Here is a 22,087-nt window from a genome sequence, read left to right on the forward strand (position 1 = left end):
AAAAACAAAATACATTATTATTTATTAAAAATAAACTCTACCTTTTAGATATAAATTGATCTTGACCAAGAATATATTTAGGAAAAATATTGTTACTTAGCCTGAAAAAGCTCTTGTTAATGGTGTTCAGGTGTAGGTGTTAAGAAAAAATGGATTTTAACATAATTTTGGTGTTAGTTTAACAAAAATAAAAGTGACCAAAACATCTTTTGTAATTGTTGTTGAAATCTTTTAAAATGATTTGCCTTATTACTACTGACTAACTATTTTATTAGCTGTTACAAACACTTGTTTTGTGTGTAGGCTTTGAAAGCATACAGCAATGAAAAAACACTAAATTTGATGTGTTGCTAAAAGCAGTCTTCATTGTTCATCAAATTTGAATTTCACTCACTGAATATCTAATAATTATAATTTTTTATTTTTTTATCAGTTGAATCATTATATATTACAGAAAAAATGTGTATGGCCAATAAATTCACCTTATTGTTTGTATTAATAAAATAGGGATTTTAGCAGTAATTATTTTCAGATTCTTTGATACATTTGTTTCCTAGTAAAACATATATAAGAATTTTATGGAAAATGAACTTCCATCTCAGTGGTTAAAGCACTCGACCCATAACCTGAGGATTGCAGGTTCAAATCCCAATCACACCAAATGTGCTCACCCTTTCACCCATGGGGACAATATAATGTGATGGTCAATCTTGGTTGGTGGTGGGTGTTGATGACTAGCTGCCTTCTCTTTACTCTTACACTGTTAAATTAGGAATGGCTAGTACAAATAGCCTTCATGTAGCTTTGTGTGAAATTAAAAAAACAAACCATTTCCATTTTGTCACTACAGACTGAAATGTAAAAAAAAATCCTCAAATTTTAATATCTATTAATCCAACTCATCCAGTTTTGATAAGCTTTCAAACAAAGTTTGTGTTAGATCTACACATGAAGTTATAAATTAGCATGAAAATTATTTGTGGGAAACATTTCTTTCTATGGCTATTAGAATATACTGTGCTTTAACTTCCTAACCTTTCAGTAATGTTTTGAGATCCAAGTGAAGTGCATTAGTTTTTTTTAAATACCATGAGCATTATTCTATATGTCTCTGAGTGTGTTTATTTGTAACCTGTAACAAAACTGCTTCACTACTGTTCCTCAGTGGAACAGTAGTAAGTCTTCAGATTTACAATGCTAAAATTGGGAGTTTGATTCCTCTTGGTGTTCACGGCGAATAGTCCAATGTGGCATTGCTGTTAGACAACACACACACATGCTTTGTTACTTGTTAAAAGGTATTTCAATAGTTACGTAACTTGAAATAAAATGAGACCAAATATTCTAATTTAAGCAACATTAGATAATCACACTAAGCCATATCTATTCATTGTTCAGAATTGATTCTTGCTAAATAGAGATAAAACTAAAGTTAACTGGAATACAAACTTTTTGTTGATCTATTGATTACTGATTGTGCATAATGATAATATATAATTGATATTATAATAAACATTATTTAAATTACAAGTCAGTTAAAGATTTTAGTTAAGTATGACAAAAATTTGTGTACAATTACTGTGAAAAGTTCCTGTATAAGTTACTAATGAATTTTGGTTAATTCATTGAAATGTCTCTTCACTTATTTTATATTTCAGTGTAGGGAAACAGTTTGTTAAATTCATTAATATGTTGATGAATGACACAACTTTCCTGCTTGATGAGAGCCTTGAGTCTTTAAAACGAATTCATGAAGTCCAGGAAGCAATGGAGGATAAAGAATCATGGAACCAACAAACTGAGGTATAGTGTAGTTGTTTTTACATATATCCAAGTTAATATTAGGTTCACACGTTTTTTTTTTGGTTGGTATAAATTATGAAATTTTATGCAAGTTTCTATTTGAGTAAGAATTAAACATTGTGAGATTGATATAAATGTAAGGATTTATTTTATTTTAAGCAAGGTAAAATTTTAGCTTGAATTTAGTTATCCGATATTTGATGTTATCTTGTCTGGATTTTTTAAAGATGAAACCTATTTTATTTAGTAATCTGGTTTTGAAAAAAAAAAAGCAGTTTGATATATATTGATATGTGAGCAAACATTCATAAATAGTTCCAAATGTTAAAATGATACATTATATGGAAGACATTGAGAAAATGTTGTTAAAGTTGGGAATACAGTTTCATCAATGCATATACCTGAAATATTTCATAATTTTGCATTATTATGATGCTGTACTATGTTTGTGAGAGAACAAATTGTTTTGTTTGAAAAATAGAGAGAAATGTTTTATTTTTAATATTGTGGTATTTAATTAATTGATTAGGTTAACATTTTGTCTCTTTCTCTTGACATAAAATTATGTGTGAATTCTTTGTTATTGTCCACCAGGAAGCCAAACAGTCCAGACAAAGGCAGTTGGCCATTGATGAAAGGCAGTGCCGTTCCTACCTCACTTTAGCTCAAGAAACGGTTGATATGTTTCATTACTTGACAAAAGAAATTATCCAACCTTTCTTAAAACCAGTAAGTTTGTGTAAAAATAGCTTTCACCAAGAAACAAAAGATCTTGAAGAAAGAAATTTTAATTCGGTTTTAAATTATGTTGTATACGTGAGAGTAATGTTATATAAGTTGTTCATAACAGAAATTCATCATTTGGGAATACAAAATCATAGGTGAATTATTAACTTTAATATTTTTTATGTCAACATTGCATAGATGGTATCTTGTGACCACTTGTAATACATGTAAACACTTTAATTTTTGCAATAAAATATATATATCTAAATAAATTGTTTAATTATGATGATTTATACTTATAGGAGGTAGTAGATAGACTTGCAGCCATGTTAAACTTCAATCTCAAACAGCTATGTGGGCCCAAGTGTAAAAATCTGAAGGTCAAAAATCCAGACAAGTATGGCTGGGAACCTCGACGTCTGCTTGACCAACTTACTGATATATATTTGCATTTAGATTGTGATGAATTTTGTCATGCATTGGCTTCTGATGAGGTGTGTTTTCTTTAGAATACTTTATAATCAGTTTCAGTGTGTAAATGTTTTGTGTGTGCGCGCGACTGATTTGTTATGAAAAATTGATAACGGTATATAAAGCAATATAGTAGAATATATGGTTCTCAAAACATGAACACTATACTGAAAATGACACAAAATTATTAAATTATTATTCAGGATTAAAGTTCTTCTGTTTTTAGAAATAGAAAACTTGTCTTGCGAGGAATTATCAAGAAGATTATAGGGTAAACATAAATAAAAATTTTTATATATTAGTGAAATTAAATAATTGCATTTAAATGAAGTTAAACGAGTAAACAAAATCATGAAGAAGGACTGCATTATAATATACATGAAATCTTAATTCATCATTCTGCAGTGTTATTTCAAAGAGTTTTTTAATTAAGCCATGAGTACAAATGAAGTAGAACCTTTATTATGATAACAGTATTGAATAAATTCCCCCTCAAGCTTAATAAATTAAAAATGTTCCTGCAAAACATTCAATTTTTGTTCATAAATAAGGCAAAAGAAATGTCACTAAAACAGCAAGAAAGTTTCAAAAGCATTTTAAAATTTAATTTTAGGTCTTTGTCAAACTGTAGTAAAAGGTTTATACACAAGATACCAGTATGGCATAAATTTATCTTTTTAACTTTTGTTTTGTCAGCGTTCATATCAACCTGAATTGTTCGAAGATGCTGTTGCAAGAATGAAAAAGGCCATGATTAAAACAGAACTTCAGATCGCACAGTTTGAACAGTTGTCTAACAGAGTCCAAGAGTTTGTTATTCTAAACAAGAAGTTGGATCTAGATTTTACCAATGCTCCTGAGGAATTTAAAGGTTTATATCATTGATAAAATGAATGTAACATGTTATATTTCTTGGATAATGTATTGAGTGAGAACAACTTTATGCTAATATTTTATAAGAGATGTAGCAATATAAAAAGCTCTTGAGATACATTTATTAACTTTTTTAGTTTCCATTTGATGGAAAGGTCTGGAACATGATTTTTACTTTAGTAGATACTTTAAAAATTGAAGTAACTTTTATAAAATATTGATGACAACTAAATTGCTGGAGCACAAATTGTACTTGTTATCTTAACTTTTCCTGCTTTATTAAATATTAGATTGACATGTTTTAAAAAATCCATTCTGTTACTTATGTATTGTTTTTGTTTTTTCTCTAGTTTCATATCTGAAGTAAAAATGATTATTTTCTTATAGTATTATAAGAACTGAAATAATTTCATAATATGTAATAAATACTTTGGTTTGAATTAGAATTGTGGATATAGTATTGTAAAATGTTTAAATGATAAATTTGTTTCACAACTTCATGTATCATTTGAGTAAGGAATCCAAATATTTGGTCAGATCCACTTATGGACACACTAATGGAGGATCCTGTTGTTCTTCCAAGTGGAAATATCATGGATCGTGCTGTGATCATACGTCATCTGCTCAATTCTAGCACAGATCCTTTCAACAGACAACACTTAACTGAAGATATGTTAGAACCAGGTTTGTTTTTTCTTATGTTCTTTTGTTTGAATACATCATTTTTTTTTCTACTTTACTTTAACAATTAATTTGCATTTAACATTATTAGGTGTGCTTATGGAAGTATTTATTGTTTACACTGCACATTTTTTTCCAGTTTTTTACTATCATCTAGTAACACACGTAGTGTGCTTTGTTTGTGTTTGTGTGTGGATTGAATTATTATGTTTGTCATCATATGCTAAATAGAATATCTTAATTTTGCTGTATTGGGTTTGGTTTTAATTAGCACCACCTTATAGAGAAATAGCAGTAAAGTGGTTTGCACCAGCAGGAGCATGACCACTGGGATTGCACTGGAGAGGTAGGATCCCTTTGGAAAACAATGTTCTTCCAGTAGCACCCCATTTGAAATATTCTTTTATGATTTTTAATTTTTCTTCATTCTGACTCCTTCTGACATAAGTGTTATGTTAACTAATTCTCAGATCTATTGTACTTCCCTGACCCTCCTTTAAAATATCCTGCAAATACCCCTGTATACAATGTAGTCTAACTTTGTATCTACTGTTCCAGTAATTTAGAGATGATTAATATTCATTTCTGAACAGAGACCATTAAACTCTAAAACTGTGACAAAGAAGAATTGTGTTGATTAATGTAACAGTTTAAATGTAGGGAATTTAATCCTAACATGCTGACTATTCACTTAGTGACCCCTTCAGTGGCTTAACTGTGTGTCTGCTGACCCACAATGCTAGAAACTGGGTTTCGATACTTGTGGTGGGTACATGTGCTTAACATCAAACAAACAAATCTTCAGTCAAGTACATAAAACATCTATTTAACTTTTCCTTGATAATCAGTTGTTACTCAGCAAAAAATAAATATAATTTATTTCTAGTAATTTTATGTCTACAGTTTGAAGAAATTCCTATGACAACCTTTTTGTTTAAGAAGAACGAACATAATATCAGTATATTTGTGTAAAATTATAACTTTTAAAAATTATGCTTTAATCAAATTGCAGATATTAACAGTTTTAACAGTTATCACTGATAACAATACTACAGATGTCATAATGAATGAGTTAGGTGTCTTAACTTTCAACCTGCAGATGAAGGTAAAAATGAATAGTTTTCATCTTATTCGAAGATTGTATAATACATGACAACTCAAAATGTGTAAAGCTCAGAATAGTGTAGTTGCTGTTGCCAAATCTGTTTGTTTAATGTCAGGAAATTATTGCATGTACTAATTTCAAATTCAACTGAAATATATATAATATGCCTTACAAAAAACATTTTCTTCAGCTGAGAAAAAGTAGGTTCCAAGAAATATTAACTAAATATGATATATAGTATAAACAAAACCAGGACTGTGTGGTTGGTTTAATCATGAAAGTCTACATAATTGTATTGTATAGTTCTTTTTTGGGCTGACTTAAAAAGAATGATATAGCTTCATTATGAATGCTTATTAGAACCAAAGATTGACTTCTAGAACAGTATTGTCAATCAAAGTTTTCTTTGTATGCTTTAAGATGCTGTATTTTCAATCATACATTATATAGTTCAATAAACAATAAATACATAGTTGTACAGGGATCTTAACTCTGTACTAAAGTAATAGAAATAATATATTTAATAAAGCATGTTGGTATCAATTTTGGATGATTTGTTTAATTTTATCAGTAAATGTCTAACTGAAGTAGATGATACATTGTGAATTAAACTATTCAGTATAATAGATGATGCATTGTGAATTAAACTATTCAGTATAATAGATGGTACATTGTGAATTAAACTATTCAGTATAATAGATGGTACATTGTGAATTAAACTATTCAGTATAATAGATGATGCATTGTGAATTAAACTATTCAGTATAATAGATGATGGTACATTGTGAATTAAACTATTCAGAATTAAACTATTCATAATAGATGGTACATTGTGAATTAAACTATTCAGTATAATAGATGGTACATTGTGAATTAAACTATTCAGTATAATAGATGATGCATTGTGAATTAAACTATTCAGTATAATAGATGATGCATTGTGAATTAAACTATTCAGTATAATAGATGATGCATTGTGAATTAAACTATTCAGTATAATAGATGATGCATTGTGAATTAAACTATTCAGTATAATAGATGATGCATTGTGAATTAAACTATTCAGTATAATAGATGATGCATTGTGAATTAAACTATTCAGTATAATAGATGATACATTGTGAATTAAACTATTCATTATAATAGATGATGCATTGTAAATTAAACTATTCATTATAATAGATGATGCATTGTGAATTTAGTTTATCATTAACTTGTTTCTGAAGTTTACTTGCTAGATGCTGATATTGTGTTTGTGTCTGTAAGAAAGAGAGAGAGAGAAATATTAGTATAATAATTACTTATTGTATAAACCAACACCATCAGTTTGAGACAGAATTTTCCATTTTATATTCTGTTTTGTTTTCAACAGTGATATACACCATGCATATCAAGTCCTGAATTGTAGCTGTATTTGTCCTGAAATATAACACTGATACACCAGCAGATTATCAGTGTAAAAACATAATGAACATATATTGTGTGTTTTGTAATACAGAACTTTCCAAAGGTGTTGTGACAAGATAATATTTTGTCATTATTTCTATTTTGTGAGCTAATTCTTCCATGCCATTACAGAATGTAAATTTCAACACTGTGGTAATGCTTCACTGATCCCTGTTGACACTGAATGAGTCAGGGTGAGAATACTTATCATTCTTTAAAGTTTTCAAATACTTGTACCAAGAGCATGTCGTAATGGTTCTGCTTGAATAAATATACTGATCAAATTTAGGGTCTGAAATAACTGTCGTGGTACCCCATGCAGGGTTTTAACTATATAGAAAGAAGTTTGCAAGAAGCTAACTTATAGTACTGGTATATGCTAGAAAAAATAAATTCATTAACACTCTACAAATAAACCTTGATAAACTAGTATTTACACTATATATTAAGTTTTGTTGTCATGGCATGGCCAAAACAGCATAGAGAATTATTAGTAGACCTGAGAGTTTACATAAAAGTTTTGCATTATACTGGTTGCACTCTGACAAGTTACTTCAGGCTTGAAATGTTCCTCAAACACTGTCAAGTATACCCTAGATCGTGAGATCAAGATAGGTAAGCTTGAAATTGGAAAAGAAGTGGGAGAACACCTAAACTCAGTGATACTGATGTTAAATATCTTTGTTTATACAGCCTTCATGACAGAAGGAAGACTACTACTGATCTAAAGCATGAGATAAACAACCATGTACAAAATGACAGAAGAGTGTCCAGATCTACAGTATCAAGAAAACACAATGAGAATGGAATATTTGGTTTTGCAGTAGTTGATAAACCTTTACTTTGATCTCTAAATATTGTCAAGAGACTGAAATATGCTATAAAGTACAAAAACTTGACTGTTGATAATTGGAAAAGGGTGTTATTTCAAATTGGACTCATCCATCAATGTTTGGTTCAAAGCATAAGTTGTACATCCAATGGAAAAAAAGGTTAGAGATTTACATCAATGCATAGCACCTACCATGAAACATTGTGGATGCAGTGTGATGTTTTGGGGTGTTTTTCTGCTTAGGCAACAGATGTTTGCAAAACAGATGGAGTAATGGACCAATGCAAGTATCATGATATACTAATTCATCATGGTATAACCAGTGGTTTGTGTATTTTTGGTGAAGAATTCTACCACCAAGAAGATAATGGCCTCAAACATTCATCCATCCTATACAGAAAGTAGTTAGCTAAGAAAGAAGCTGATAGAGTTATGATACAATGGTTCAAACAGAGCCCTGATCTCAACCCAGTTGAGCAGATCTGGGATTTGATAGATCAGAAACATAAGAAATCAAAAATTATTTCCAAAGAAACTCAATTAGGGACATTTGGAGTAAAATCCCAAAGGACACTTTGATTAAATATGTTGCAATGATGTCTTAAAGACTAGTTATTAAAGCTAAAGGGGACATATAAAATATTAAGTGTTTGCTGAACTCAAGCACTTCCACTGAGTTTGTTGTCCTATATATAAAGATTAATAAAATGTTGATGTTTCACCTGTGATTTACCTTCTATTGTTCTTTAAAAGTATCCTGAAGTCCAATTTTTGACGTTTTTCTAACAATATTGTACATTACTGTATAAATGTTAAAACAAAGTGTCTAAGTATCTAAAAGGTCATACAAGGTGTAGAGAAGAAATAGATTGCCTGAGTTATTATTCTTAGCATATTTTGTTATTGAAATAAATTTGGAAAGTTTTTATTTTTCGGAAACCTTTCCCATTTTTCTCTGTTTCAAGTCTTAATTTTCTAATCATGTATTTAAAAGTTTTTACACTGTGTGTGTGAGCTCATACCAAAAATAAACTAATTCTTACATGCAAGCTCAAGATTTTGGGTATTATCACAGATCTAGTAATTACAGAGGGAGAATAATATAAGTTTGAAAATAGTTTTAGTGATTTGATGTGTTTAACCTCTAGCAGTGTGTGATGAACAGGACACATGTTCATTATTTGTTCTACTTCATGTAAGTAAACTGTTATTGAGTAAAGACTCTGGCTCATTGTTTATCTATGGATTTGTGGTTCTAATATTAGCATCTTATTACATAAAAGAAAAACTATGCATCACACTTTGAGGAATTGGTCTAGTTTCATTATTCAGTCAAACAAGAATAGCCCAAGAGTTGGTGGTGGGTACTGAAAACCAGTTGCCTTTCGTCTACTCTGTAAAGCTCAAAGTTAAGAATATTTATTGTACATAGTTAGCTATTGAGTATATTTGGACCAACATTCTAAACATTTTGTTTCGGGAAAATGGTGAAACAAAGATGAAGATTATTTATTAGTTATATTTAACCTGTCAAGCAAATAAACTTCCAAGTTGAGAAACTTCCTGTTGTGTTATAGGTTAAATCAGATTTAAATTTCAGTAAAACCTACTGTTTTTATAAGTTTTGTTGTTTCATTTAAATAGATTCCATGCAATTACTTAACCCATTTTTCTGTCTTTTCTCTTTTTCTTTTTTTTTCTCCACAAATAATTTTGAAACATATTAAATGTTAAAAATGTATCTCAAGATGGCTGGTATAGGTATTAAAACTTTTAATAAAATAGAGAGCAACGCTTTGACCTTCTTAGATCATCTTCAGGTTAACAAAGAGAGTTTGCAACTGACTATTGCCAGGCAGATGTCTTAGGAACGAGAGTGTAAACAGGTACAGGAATGCAGGGGGCATTGCAGTATTTGTTAGGCTATTAGTTAGTATAGGTATAAAGGTTTTCCTCTGTACTGGTTTAGTTTTGGTTTTAGTTGCTGTACAAGTAGGGCTTTTTTGATTTTGCATTTGTTTTCCTACTTAGGAACTAGATGTTTTCTATGCTTATGTTGTGTTTATTTGATTTGCAGTGTTCAAAAACGTGTGAAGGTGTTTTTTTTTGGTGTGTGTTTTTTTAATCTGGTTTCCATTTGTCTGCTTGTTTCTCCAATACAGAAATCATAGCAGTTGTTGCATTGTATTTTATAAATGTTGTTTGTCAGTGTAGTTTTACATATTACGGACTTTAGTTTTGTACCTGGTTTTGAATAAATTTGGTGTTTACTGGAATATTGTGTTTTGTTATAAGTTTTTTCCAAACGTTGGTCATTTTTTTCTGATATAAATATATGATATGCAGCAGTGTAAAGTTTTGTAATTTGTTGTTTCTTGGGATTTATTGCTTGTTTGTTTGTTGTTAACCGTGCTGTTGATCTAGGTGTGTGTGTGTGTGTGTGTGTGTAATTGTTTGAATGGTTTTGGGAGAAAATTTGTTGATGTTGATGAGATGTTGTTTTCTTCATTAATTTTATTGGTTGAGCATATTTTTGTGGCTGTATTTATTTGGTTTCTTAACACGTTGAGTTTTTATTTTGTTTCATGTGCCAAGTACCAGGGAATGTATGGTTCAGTGTTGGTGATTTTTCTGTGAACTTCTCATTTGGATTGAATTTGTTCTTGTGGTCTTGAGGTTGATAAATGCTATTTGGCTAGTTTTTTATTGTTATCTAGTAATTTATTGTTTTTACCTTATTTATTGTATCACAAAATTGATTTCTTCTCTCGTTATTAGTGTCTTCACTGTATCTTTTTGTTTAACATTTTTAAACAATCTAGGTGAAATTTTTCACACATTTTAACTAATTCTACAGGAACACTGAAAAAGAATGCCCCTATATTCAGAGGAATAGTTGGGAATAGAGTTGCACTAAACAGAAATCAGTTTCCAGTTTAGTTTTCATTTTATTGATACAAACATGTTTATATCATTCACTTTTATTGTAGTTCCTTAGTGGGTTAACAGTAAATTTATGGACTTACAACACTAAAATTAGAGGTATGATTCCAAGTGATGGAGAGACCACTGATAATACATTGTGTGAATTTTTGTTAATGGTGGTGTGTTACACTTGATAATTTCAGTTACAGACCACATAAACATTTGTCACATTTGTAGATAACTCACAGTGAGTTATGCTTCTAATTCTTAGGAACTGCACTAAGTTCATATGACAAATAGATAGATGCATATATTCCTACATATAAACTTTTAATGTGAGCAGTAGTTTCATTTAACAGTCATATTATAAGCATAATATAAATTGTGATATATATAGCTGTGTGTGTGTGTGTGTGTAAAAAGTTTAAATTTACTCTTGAACATTTCAGCAGAAGGAGGGCAAATTATGTTTCCCACTTAGTGAGCAATGGATGTGTGGAATGTTGTAGCAGGTATTCTAGTTAGGGCTAAAAATGGGTCAATGGTTAACATGCTGTGCTATGGATTTGAGGCTCTTTCATTCACATCCTGTTTTTATTATTTAAAAAAAAACTTCCACCTTTTTTTGCAAGTTTATTAGATTAATGTAGATAGAAGTAAGTTTCATTAGTGCAGCAAAATGATAAAAAAGCAAATATGTTAACATACATCAGCAGAAATGTAAATGCATTACAATTAATTGTGAGCATACCAGTTTTATATATACATAACAAAAACCAAATTAAATACAGAGCACTTACACAATCGATACATGAAACTAGGTGTTAAACAGGTATGTATGTGAATTGTAACATGTATGTATGTATTGCTATGTATAAAAAGTACATTCAGCTTGGTGTACTGCAGTAAGTTGTTTCATTCAATGTACATATTTTATAAGAAAAGTTTGTATATATGGCATGTTTCTTTTGAGAGTAAAGGAGAGCACTTTAAAGCCATTCTAGCTTGTCAGATGAACAAGATCAGTTAATGGTGAGAAATTTTGTTCGACAGAACTGTTAGTGTTGGAGAACAGTTGTTAGTGTATAACAGTGGACATATAGTATACAGTTATGCTGCATATATGTATAAAGACACTTGGTAACAAAGTTATTGAATTGTATTGGTTCATTTGTTACTATTAGTATGTACATTAAAAAATAGAAATGTAATAATACTTGTTATTTTTTTCATGTTCTACAGCCTTAGAATTAAAACACAGGATTCAAGAATGGAAGAAAGCTAGAATGAACCAAGTTCAACAGTCCAGTCAACAGTAGAGAGATACTGACTATCACAAGTGTTATGTAGTAAAGGATTTAACTACAGTGCCTGTGATGTTATTTTCATGTAGAATGAAGTGTTTTTTTCGTTGTTGTTTTTTTGTATGGAAATATTATTCAAGTACTGGTTCAGAATTTTGATTTTTTTGAACAAAATAAAATACACATGATCCATTTTACAACAGCTGTTAAAAAGTAAACTTAGTAATTGAAATGCCAATTTACCTTTTCTTCACAAACCTAGGGTGAGCATTGTTTAGTTTTCTGAATTATAATGCTTGTATGAAGTGAGAAATGAAAATAAGTTTTGATGCATGCCTAGGTTCATTTAGGATTTTCATCAATGAGGCCTTTGTATTTTTGTTCCAGTAGCTGAGTTCATAATTTACACAATTTGCATACTCAAACAAGATGGTAGTATTTTCATTGTATAATCTCACAGGAAAGAAAAACACAGAACTTTAAATAAAAATCGTGCAAAAGGTTTAATATTTTTATATTTCTGGAAAAATTTAAGGTTTAGATGAAGCTGTTGATTAGCATGGAACGTTAATGTGCAGCAGTAATGTTAATTACATTGAGTTGAAAGTTATTAAATAAGTTTCATATTTTCTTGAGTTCTGTTGCTGCTGGATGCAATGTATTAAGCACGTTTTATAAACAGAGGTTAAAATCTAGTTTGCATCTTATCATGCATTAAAATATACCTGAAACCAGTCAACATAATTTTTACATGCAATCAGAATTGGCTCATTTAAATCAGGTTTGAATCCATAACACTGGGTTGACGGCTCAAAAATACAATTGTCTTGGTAAATGTTAGGTGTTACGTAACCAAAACTGTGGACAACATTAAATGTAAAGATTACCAACATTCTTGGAATTTACACTGTTTTGTAACTACAATCCCTTAAAATTCAGTCTATTCGTACATCTTGGTTTGAGTTTTCTAATTCGATCATGTAATATAAATGTATTCATTCAAACATTAGATATATTATAATTTTGTAAAGTATGTTAAAATGAAACTATGTCTTTTCTATTGTTTTTGAAACTCTTCCATTGGTATAAACTTAATAGAAGTCACAGAATACAGACCCAATATATAGTTTTTCCTCTTATCTAGAACAGTAATTTTAATGTAAATTACAACATTGTTGTTCAAACCATTATAACATTGTCAGGTTGTATTATTGGCAAATTTTTCACCATTTTTATTGACTTAAAAGATAGCATTGTTTTTTTTTTATTTGATTCACTGGTCGAAATAAATTAACTTGAACTTCCAAAAGGTAACCAATTTTAGTAGTATGAAATAATTTTTCTTCTATAATGTATAGACTTGTGCAATAGTTTTCCTGAATGATTTTACAACTGAGTTTTAATTATTTTAGATTCACTCTCAAAATATGTGTGGTTTCAGTGTATTTATTCTTTTGAAATCAAACATTTACAATTTTGAAACACCCAGTTAAGTAACAGGTTACTCGTTTCTTTTAAAAAAAACAAAGAAAACTCTCACAGTTTCTTGAATAACCCAAAGTACAGAATTAATGTCTTCAATGAATTGTCTAATTGCAACTAATTTCTTAAAACAGGCTGTAGGGTCAAATCTGGAAGCTCTCTTTTTGTATGTACCTAAATGTCCCCTTCTAATGTAAAAAGTTCGCAAATGAACTCTGAAATACTGTTAAACGTTGAAATAAATAATGAAAGTCTAGCACTGTGCCTAACAAGCTTCTTTACTTTGACAACAAACTTTTAGTAAATCAATACTATTGCTCAGTGTTTTTAGCATGAAACTTAATGTTCTTGTTAATATCTAAACAAGAGGTGTTTTTTTTTGTGTTTTTTTCACAGCAGTTACAAGTTGCCAAGGAGAATCAATTAGGAAAAGGAGAGAGTTTTGTTTGCTTTCTTTAGTTTCAAGAAAATAATTAGTTTAATAAGTGAAAGTATGTGTACAAGTTGATAAGAAGCGATAAAGTGGAATTCTCCTTTTATTATTGTTAATTGAAATTTTTGAACAAAACAATTCTTAATTTAGTCCAATTTGAAGCACTACAGAGAAAGTTTTAGTTGGAAAAATTTATGAAGAATTATTGGTTTAAAAACAGTATGTTTAACAGAGGATCTCTGTTGGTCTCAAAGATGCTGAGGTTGCAGAGATTGGATGTAAAAAAATCTGGAATTTATTTAGATTTCTTTAAATGTATAAAGTATGTAACATATGATGAGGTGTGAGGATTTACTGTTTCTAAACTTAACAGATGTTGATTGAGTTTTATAACTGGCCACATTATTAATGACAGAGCTTTTTGTAGAACCAGGGGTCTGCTATGTGAGCCTTTTTTTCTTTTCGTTTTTTTGGTTGCATCTGTTTTTCAAACCAGAGCTCAGTAGATTTGTAACAGAGTTCTAAGCACCTCTGGCCGTGACTGGAATTCTGCTTCCTTTCAACATGTCATTGCCAATCATAATTATTCCCTCACTTACCTATGTAAGCAAAACTCTGCCTTCAATTTGCAACATTTGCAGCTGCTACAATCACTATGGACTTTTTTGGCAGCTCTTTTTGAGGCTAATCCATCTGTCAAACTGAGAAATGCTGTGGTGGTACTGAAAATAAGCTTGGTGCCAGTAAAGGCACCATGTGATTGTAGTAATCTTACACCAAGGCACCATGTGATTGTAGTAATCTTACACCAGATCAGAAGATCAAAAACAAGTCCTCCAAGTCCAAACAATGAAGAAATGGTGTATAATCTGATTTGAGAATTAAAAAAGATAATATTTTAGGGTGTGTGTGTGTGAGACTGTTGCTGCTAAGATGGTGTAACCATTCTGATGAAACCTTATGCCTTTTTGATAGCTTAGAACTACCTACCCATGATAATATTTGGATTTAGCAGACATTGGACATTTCAGTGTTCTATGAAACACCTCCAAGGGACAATTATAAGAATTTGTTCTTTGCCTTGTCATCCATAAACATCACTCAGTCTTTTATTGATGGTCGTGTTATCGTCTTCCGTGACTTATTATCCCATTTAACCCTTTCTTGCCGTATTTTTAATCATTTGTCCGAATTATTGATATTTTATGTAATGCAATAGGCCATTCAGTGATGTCGAGAAAACCCACATGTAGAGAAATATATATGCTAAAACGACTCGTTTGGGTTGAGAAAATATTTTACATATTAGAGCTCTGCTATGTAAAATATTTTCTCAACCCAAACGAGCCGTTTTTGCATATATACAATAGGCCATTCAAAAGTAAAATTAGAGACCTGGACTTTTTTTTAGCTCATTTCCGAAAAGAAAAGAAAATTAACGTAAATCAATCATCAAATTAGAGCATATAATGTATATGATTTTATTTGTTTTGAATTTCGTGCAAAGCTACACAAGGGCTATCTGCACTAGCCATCCCTAATTTAGCAGTGTAAGACTAGAGTGAAGGAAACTAGTCATCACTACCCACCGCCAATTCTTGGGCTACTCTTTTACCAACGAATAGTGGGATTGATCGTGACATTATAACGTTCCCACGGTTGAAAGAGCGAGCATGTTTGGTGCGACGGGTATTCGAACTTGCGACCCTCAGATTTAAACATGGAAAAAAATGGAATTCAACAGAAAGAGTTGTAGTTTTGAACTTGTAAAGAAAATGAAGAACAAATTACAGCCACAAAAAATTGAGATAAAAAGTGAGGATGGTAATTGGAAAATTGTGTGTCTTACAGAAAAACTAATACCATTACTTATTTACAGAACTTTAAGTAACTTTCGTTTTGTTGTTGCTTATTGAAGAAACTTCAGTTTTAGACCCCCCAGTAATAATTTATTGTGCAGTAATACAGTATACTGGAACGTTCACTCATAATTTAGAAGCTTCTTGTAATCGAAATCAGGTTATTATATCTGAGAAGAAAAAAATTGTACATTTGTTTTGTATCGCCATCGTTGTTACGGTTTCGTGCTGATGAGAGAACCCTATCTTTGTCAGTTTTGTTTCGCTAACGTCTCTGTATGGAATAAAGGTTTAAATATCTTGTATAAAAATAAAAATCTGATAACGCACGAAATGAAGGTTTTTACAATTATAGATACAATCACTGTAGTTTGTTTTGTTAGGTTACACATTTTGAAGATTTATCATTTGAAACACGGCCCGGTAAGGCCAGATTGATTAAGACGTTCGACTTGTAATCCGAGGGTCGCGGGTTTGAATCCTCGTCCCACCAAACATGCTCGCCCTTTCAACCGTGGGGGTGTTATAATGTAACGGTTAATCCCACTATTCGTTGGTGAAAGAGTAGCCCAAGAGTTGACGGTTGACGGTGGGTGGTGATGACTAGCTGCCTTCCCTCTAGTCTTACACTGCTAAATTAGGGACGGCTAGCGCAAATAGCCCTCGTGTAGCTTTGAGCGATATTCAAAACAAACCAAACCAGTTGAAATAAGTTTTGAGAAAGGTTGTGCTCTAGAATACATGATTTGTATATGTTACATAATTAATGTTTTCATGTTTATTACTTTTTTTTGTATTAAAGCCGGTTACTGCGAGTAATTTCATGAAGTTTAGATGAAACCTTAAAAGTCGGTAACGATTTCACAAGTTTGTTATTAGAAAATGGTCTTTTTTCTTTTTTTTTAGAAAAAATAGAACTTTAAATTTTGCATGGTATTTTTATTACACAACATTCAGAAAGTATTCATTTTTTTGCATGGTATTTTTATTACACAACATTCAGAAAGTATTCATTTTTTGCATGGTATTTTTATTACACAACATTCAGAAAGTATTCATTTTTTTGCATGGTATTTTTTTACACAACATTCAGAAAGTATTCATTTTTTGCATGGTATTTTTATTACACAACATTCAGAAAGTATTCATTTTTTTGCATAGTATTTTTTTACACAACATTCAGAAAGTATTCATTTTTTGCATAGTATTTTTTTACACAACATTCAGAAAGTATTCATTTCTTGCATGGTATTTTTATTACACAACATTCAGAAAGTATTCGTTTTTTCCAGACCTATAAAATTTTATCGTGTTTAACCGAGGGAATTGCTTTCATTGGGTCAAAGTTTGAAATCGTAAGCCAATTATTTACTCAGAAAATTGTACTGATATCCTAATTCTAAATATATAGCATTGTTATAAAAGGGCGCTAATACTAAATGTGAATTTAGTATTAATTTTAACATTCAGTGTATAGTTGTGTGTATAAATATATTTATTTGGTGTGGTATTTAATTTTACAATAAAACTCAATTTCTAGAGCCAAAAAAGAAAAGTTTTATGAAAGAATTTCATTTTATTATATGTTAAAGTACTGTAGCTTCTAAATTCGTTTGAAAGTGCAACATGATAATAGTTTTATTCCCACTAAGCGTTTCTACTGTTGAAATTTTAAAATAATCAAATTGCCTGGAATCTATTGCGTTGATATATTTTACCGCTCAAGTGAGTATGAAATTGAAGTAGATAATTCTAACCGTGTGATTATCATTTATTTGCCTTTGGACAAGTACACTGTTACAACAACTATTCAACTTACATCTCGAAATGAAGATGAACTAAAACTTTTGGCAACGAACATCGCGTTTGGTAGAGAGTACTAATATTTTTATATTTTTCTTCCAAATATATCTTTCGTGAAAGTTAAGTCATCTTTAGTGAAAGTTAGGTCGCGACAATCTAAAATGTTATTCTTCCCAAAATTCTCGTTTTGAATTTAGAACAAAACTACTCGAGCGCCAAGTACGCTGTCCGCCCCTAATTTAGAAAAGAAAGACAGCAAGTCATCGCTGCCAACTGTCGTGCTACTATTTTACCAATGCATAGAGGGTTGACTATAACATTAGAAATCCCTTACGGCTGAGAGGACGAGAATGTTTGGTGTGACGGGGATTCGGACCCGCGACCCCCAGAATACGAGTTGAGCGCCTTAACTACTGATGGTTTATTTGATCTGGGTTTATTTAGTTGTTTAACTGCAATTACCAAAATTTTTGTCTCCAAGTGTCATGTTACTCTACTAATCCGAACTTAATATGAGTAAGTACTTTCCTTTAAACGTAGGGATATAAGCTTTAGGAACTAAATGTTACCATAAGCTACTAAAGATTCTCTACCCATCACACAGTAAAAATTATCAGTGAGCAGATATAGCAGCATCCATTGGAAATTTGAGAAGGAAATTAGCCACTGTAAGGAAGGGTAAGATGTCATGGTTCATCCATGTAACAAGAGCAATAGGCTTGGTTTATGTAATTCTGCAACATTCAGTGGATGAAAGACGGAACAGAAGTCGTCCACAAATCACATGGAAAAACATCATTGCCATCTGGACGGGAAGAGCTTCTTCAGTTTTCAAAACCGAACAAAGTAAAAGGTGATGGTTAACACCGTTTCTGACGGCATCTCTACGTCTGAGACGGTCAGAGAACAACAGTGGAGTTTTTTCTTTAACAAAGTTGGTTCAGTTTTTAACGTAAATTTGCACGTGTCACCACACAGAGAAAAAGTGTATCATCATAATTTATAGACATCATAAACAAACCTTTCCTGAGTATTTTGTCATACACAGAGGCGGCGTTACAGAGGGAGGGGTGACAAATTTGTTTCTATATACATGAAGCTAGTGTGATGTTATAACAAGAAAAAAGGCCCGGCATGGCCAAGCGTTTGAAGGCGTTCGACTCGTAATCCGAGGATCACGGTTTCGAATTCCAGTCGCACCAAACATGCTCACCCTCCCAGCCGTAGGGGCGTTATAATGAGATGGTCAATCCCACTATTCGTTGGTAAAAGAGTAGCCCACAAGTTTGCGGTGGGTGTTGATGACTAGCTGCCTTCTCTCTAGTCTTACACTGCAAAATTAGGGACGGTTAGCGCAGATAGCCCTCGAGTAGCTTTGCGCGAAATTCAAAACAAGTGAGAAAACACGTTGGCACGTGCTACTACCATTTTATGGGATGCTTTTTTTTCTTTTATTCTAGAAGTCAAACAGATATATCTTACAGCAAGAGGTATTCCTTTTAATCTCCGTAACTGTTTCATACTGATGGTACTGCTGCAATTAAATAATTATCTATTTGGCTTGTCTTGAGTGTCGCGCAAAGCTACTCGAGGGCTATCTGCGCAAGCCGTCCTTAATTTAGCAGTATAAGAATAGAGGGAAGGTCGCTAGTCATCACTACCCACCGCCAACTCTTGGGCTACTGTTACCAACGAACAGTGGAATTGACTATCACATTATAATGCCCTCACGGTTGAAAGAACGAGCATGTTTGGTGTGACGGGGATTCGAATCCACGACCCTCGGATTAGGAGTCGAGTGCCTTAACCACTTGACCATATCGGGCCAATTATCTATTTATTTAAATAATACTCGAAAGAGCATTATTGATCGTACACTTTTAAGGGACTTTGTTATCATCCCCAAAAATATTTTTAGATATTACTAGAATGGTCAAAAATTTTCAAGACCTTTGCAAGGGCTATGAATCCTTTGGTGCTTCAGAAGTACTTTTGAAACCCGACACTGGATTTAGGTTATTTAGCGCACTAAAATTTGGGGAATAATAAGTTATTTTGAAATTACACGTGAGTACAAGGTGTTTTGTTTTGCTCCCAAAATTATGGCGTGCTCCCCCCTCCAAATTTTTGGCGCTGGCGCCGCCTCTGTTCACACACAAATTTTCGAAACAGTTAATGAGGCTCGCCTGGAAACTTAGCTTTATTGGACGTCCTTGTTCTGTAGTTTTTGGCAAAGCCAGTTATCAATACACAGGCTTTTACTCGTCTTCGTTAAAGTTTACCATTAGAAAAGATGTTTACATATCAGAGTAAGCGACGTGGATTTAGAAGTGTTTTGTCCTCTGTAGAAGTTTTAATGTATCACAGCTTATTTATATTACAAATAAACGTGCTGTTCATAAACTAACATCTAGAAGGTAGTTATAGAAAGAAATATTAAGAATTGTTGGTATAGACAACCTGACTTGCTAATTTGTTTTCAGGACCCTGTTTTGACTCATGCTTTTATACTTTCTAAGACCACGGGGATTTGAACTCGTGACCTTCGGATAACGAGTCGAGTGCCTTAACTATTTGACCATGCTGGGCCGCATTTCCTTTGGTGCTCTTGTATCAAACTTTTCAAATCTACTGCTCAACTTTCTTGTATCTTTTCAATATATTTCTTCTACCAGGCAGTACTCAACTACTCAGATACAGGCAGATCATCTGATTCGCAGGCCAAGCACGACCCAGTGGTTATTGCATGAGGTAGTGAATCTGAAGGTCCGTGGTTTGTATGACATTAAAGCCATAAGCTACGTTCCCCACTTTAGGGCTGTGGATGTAGTCACAAGAGTAATGACCAATTTTCCTATTTATCCTGACAAGAGTTGCTGAAAAGTTAATGGTGATTAGTGTTGATTAGCTGCCTTTTTTGTAACCCATCAGTTGAAAATTAGGAACAATTGGTATTGGTAGTTATTGTGTAATTTTGCACAAAATTCAACAAACAAACACCATTTAAATTTGCATTCCTCCGACAATTATTGCTTTCTGCATGTGAACCCTAACACGTGCTTCGTTGATAAGCTCCAGAAGTTCTCTAAAATGACTATTATCTTCTGAACCCTCATCATCAATTTCAATAGTGGTAGGGCGTAAAAATCTCAGCCTAAGCAAAATACTTCTCCAAAGCCTTCACTCTCACATTTCTTTGATGTAGCGCTCACCTAGTACATTCGGAACACCGATTCTCTTTGAGGTAATTTGTTTCAACAATCTTTTAATTGTTCAATTTAACAAGAACTGATCTAAGCAGATGTATTTTTAAACTAAATGCGTGACTTTTATTATTTCCTAGTCTAATGGTTGCAGTTTAGTTACTCTACTTGCAAGTAAAAACATGCTTTTGGGTTGGTTAGTTTTAAGCTAAGGTTGACAAGAACATTTTCACGAACTAGCAGTGCATTTTATTTATAGTGTCACATTCACCAGCTATTCAGTAAAAAATTTTCAGTCATCAAAGCTTTATTATTAGCTTTTCAATACTCGGGTGTGTTGATGTTCCGAAAGCTTGTTGTGATCTTTATGAATCCAACTGGTATTTCAATTTATCTTTCCATACTAATGCAGTAAATTATGGGTATTATTTCTCTTGAGCATTTCTCAACCTTGCAAACTTTATAATGAATTGTTAATGTTTTATCTGATAGAATACAATGAAACACTGCAGTTTTTTCTATACTGTGGACACATGGTGTATAATCAACGATTATGTCTGATTAATCAGACATATTCAACTAAAATTTATTAACACGAGAACAATGTGTTCAGTTCACCTCGTGAAAAAACCTTAGAACACCAGGAAGTTGTCTGACCCATCTCATACTAGGGTTGGATACTAGAGTTAAGAGAAATTATATTTAATAGGTTAAGCTTTTTTTTTAATATAAACTATTCACTGATGTTTGGATTATGCCTAAACTGAATGGTTATGCAGAGTTTTGTACATGTTTATATAAGCTATAATTTAATGTTCTTTAGTATGTAATTAAATTGATAATTAACATGAATAAACTCAAATTGTAGGATATTCCAATAGGACGCTGGTCTGTCCATACTTTTGGCACTAACACAATTTGTCCTCCAAGTTTGAGTGAAGAAGGGACTTTATCTGCTACAGTTATCAGAGAATTTAGAAATTATCAAGGGCCAGGCTAAGGTACTACAGGTTAATTTCTTGCAAGTGTTATATGAAAATAACCAACACTTCCAGAGTGAATAAGCATTGCTCATTGTCTGATTACACTTTTGTAAGTTTTTTTTGTTCTTTACTATTATGTTACTTTGCTGCAAAAAAAT

At 31.8% G+C, this 22,087-nt stretch overlaps 1 protein-coding gene and 1 long non-coding RNA gene across 3 annotated transcripts in view; both read left to right on the forward strand.

Annotated features, from left to right (window-relative positions):
• The window catches only part of Ube4B (Ubiquitination factor E4B), a 98,120-nt gene extending 84,216 nt beyond the window's left edge, over positions 1 to 13,904 (forward strand). For both annotated transcript variants that reach the window (XM_076504295.1, XM_076504296.1), the window contains exons 22-27: positions 1,659 to 1,803; positions 2,398 to 2,532; positions 2,832 to 3,023; positions 3,697 to 3,871; positions 4,411 to 4,557; positions 12,105 to 13,904. In XM_076504295.1, the coding sequence (XP_076360410.1) occupies positions 1,659 to 1,803; positions 2,398 to 2,532; positions 2,832 to 3,023; positions 3,697 to 3,871; positions 4,411 to 4,557; positions 12,105 to 12,181 (871 nt within the window). In that variant the 3' untranslated portion in view covers positions 12,182 to 13,904. The remainder of the gene's footprint in view (positions 1 to 1,658; positions 1,804 to 2,397; positions 2,533 to 2,831; positions 3,024 to 3,696; positions 3,872 to 4,410; positions 4,558 to 12,104) is intronic.
• An 815-nt stretch (positions 13,905 to 14,719) lies between these two features.
• On the forward strand, positions 14,720 to 14,982 carry LOC143252329 (uncharacterized). The gene is made up of 2 exons (XR_013028931.1): positions 14,720 to 14,830; positions 14,863 to 14,982. It is a non-coding gene; the product is annotated as an uncharacterized LOC143252329 (long non-coding RNA).
• Positions 14,983 to 22,087: the final 7,105 nt, after the last annotated feature.

Source organism: Tachypleus tridentatus, chromosome 6, assembly GCF_004210375.1.
Source record: "Tachypleus tridentatus isolate NWPU-2018 chromosome 6, ASM421037v1, whole genome shotgun sequence".
Classification (NCBI taxonomy): Eukaryota; Metazoa; Arthropoda; class Merostomata; order Xiphosura; family Limulidae; genus Tachypleus; species Tachypleus tridentatus.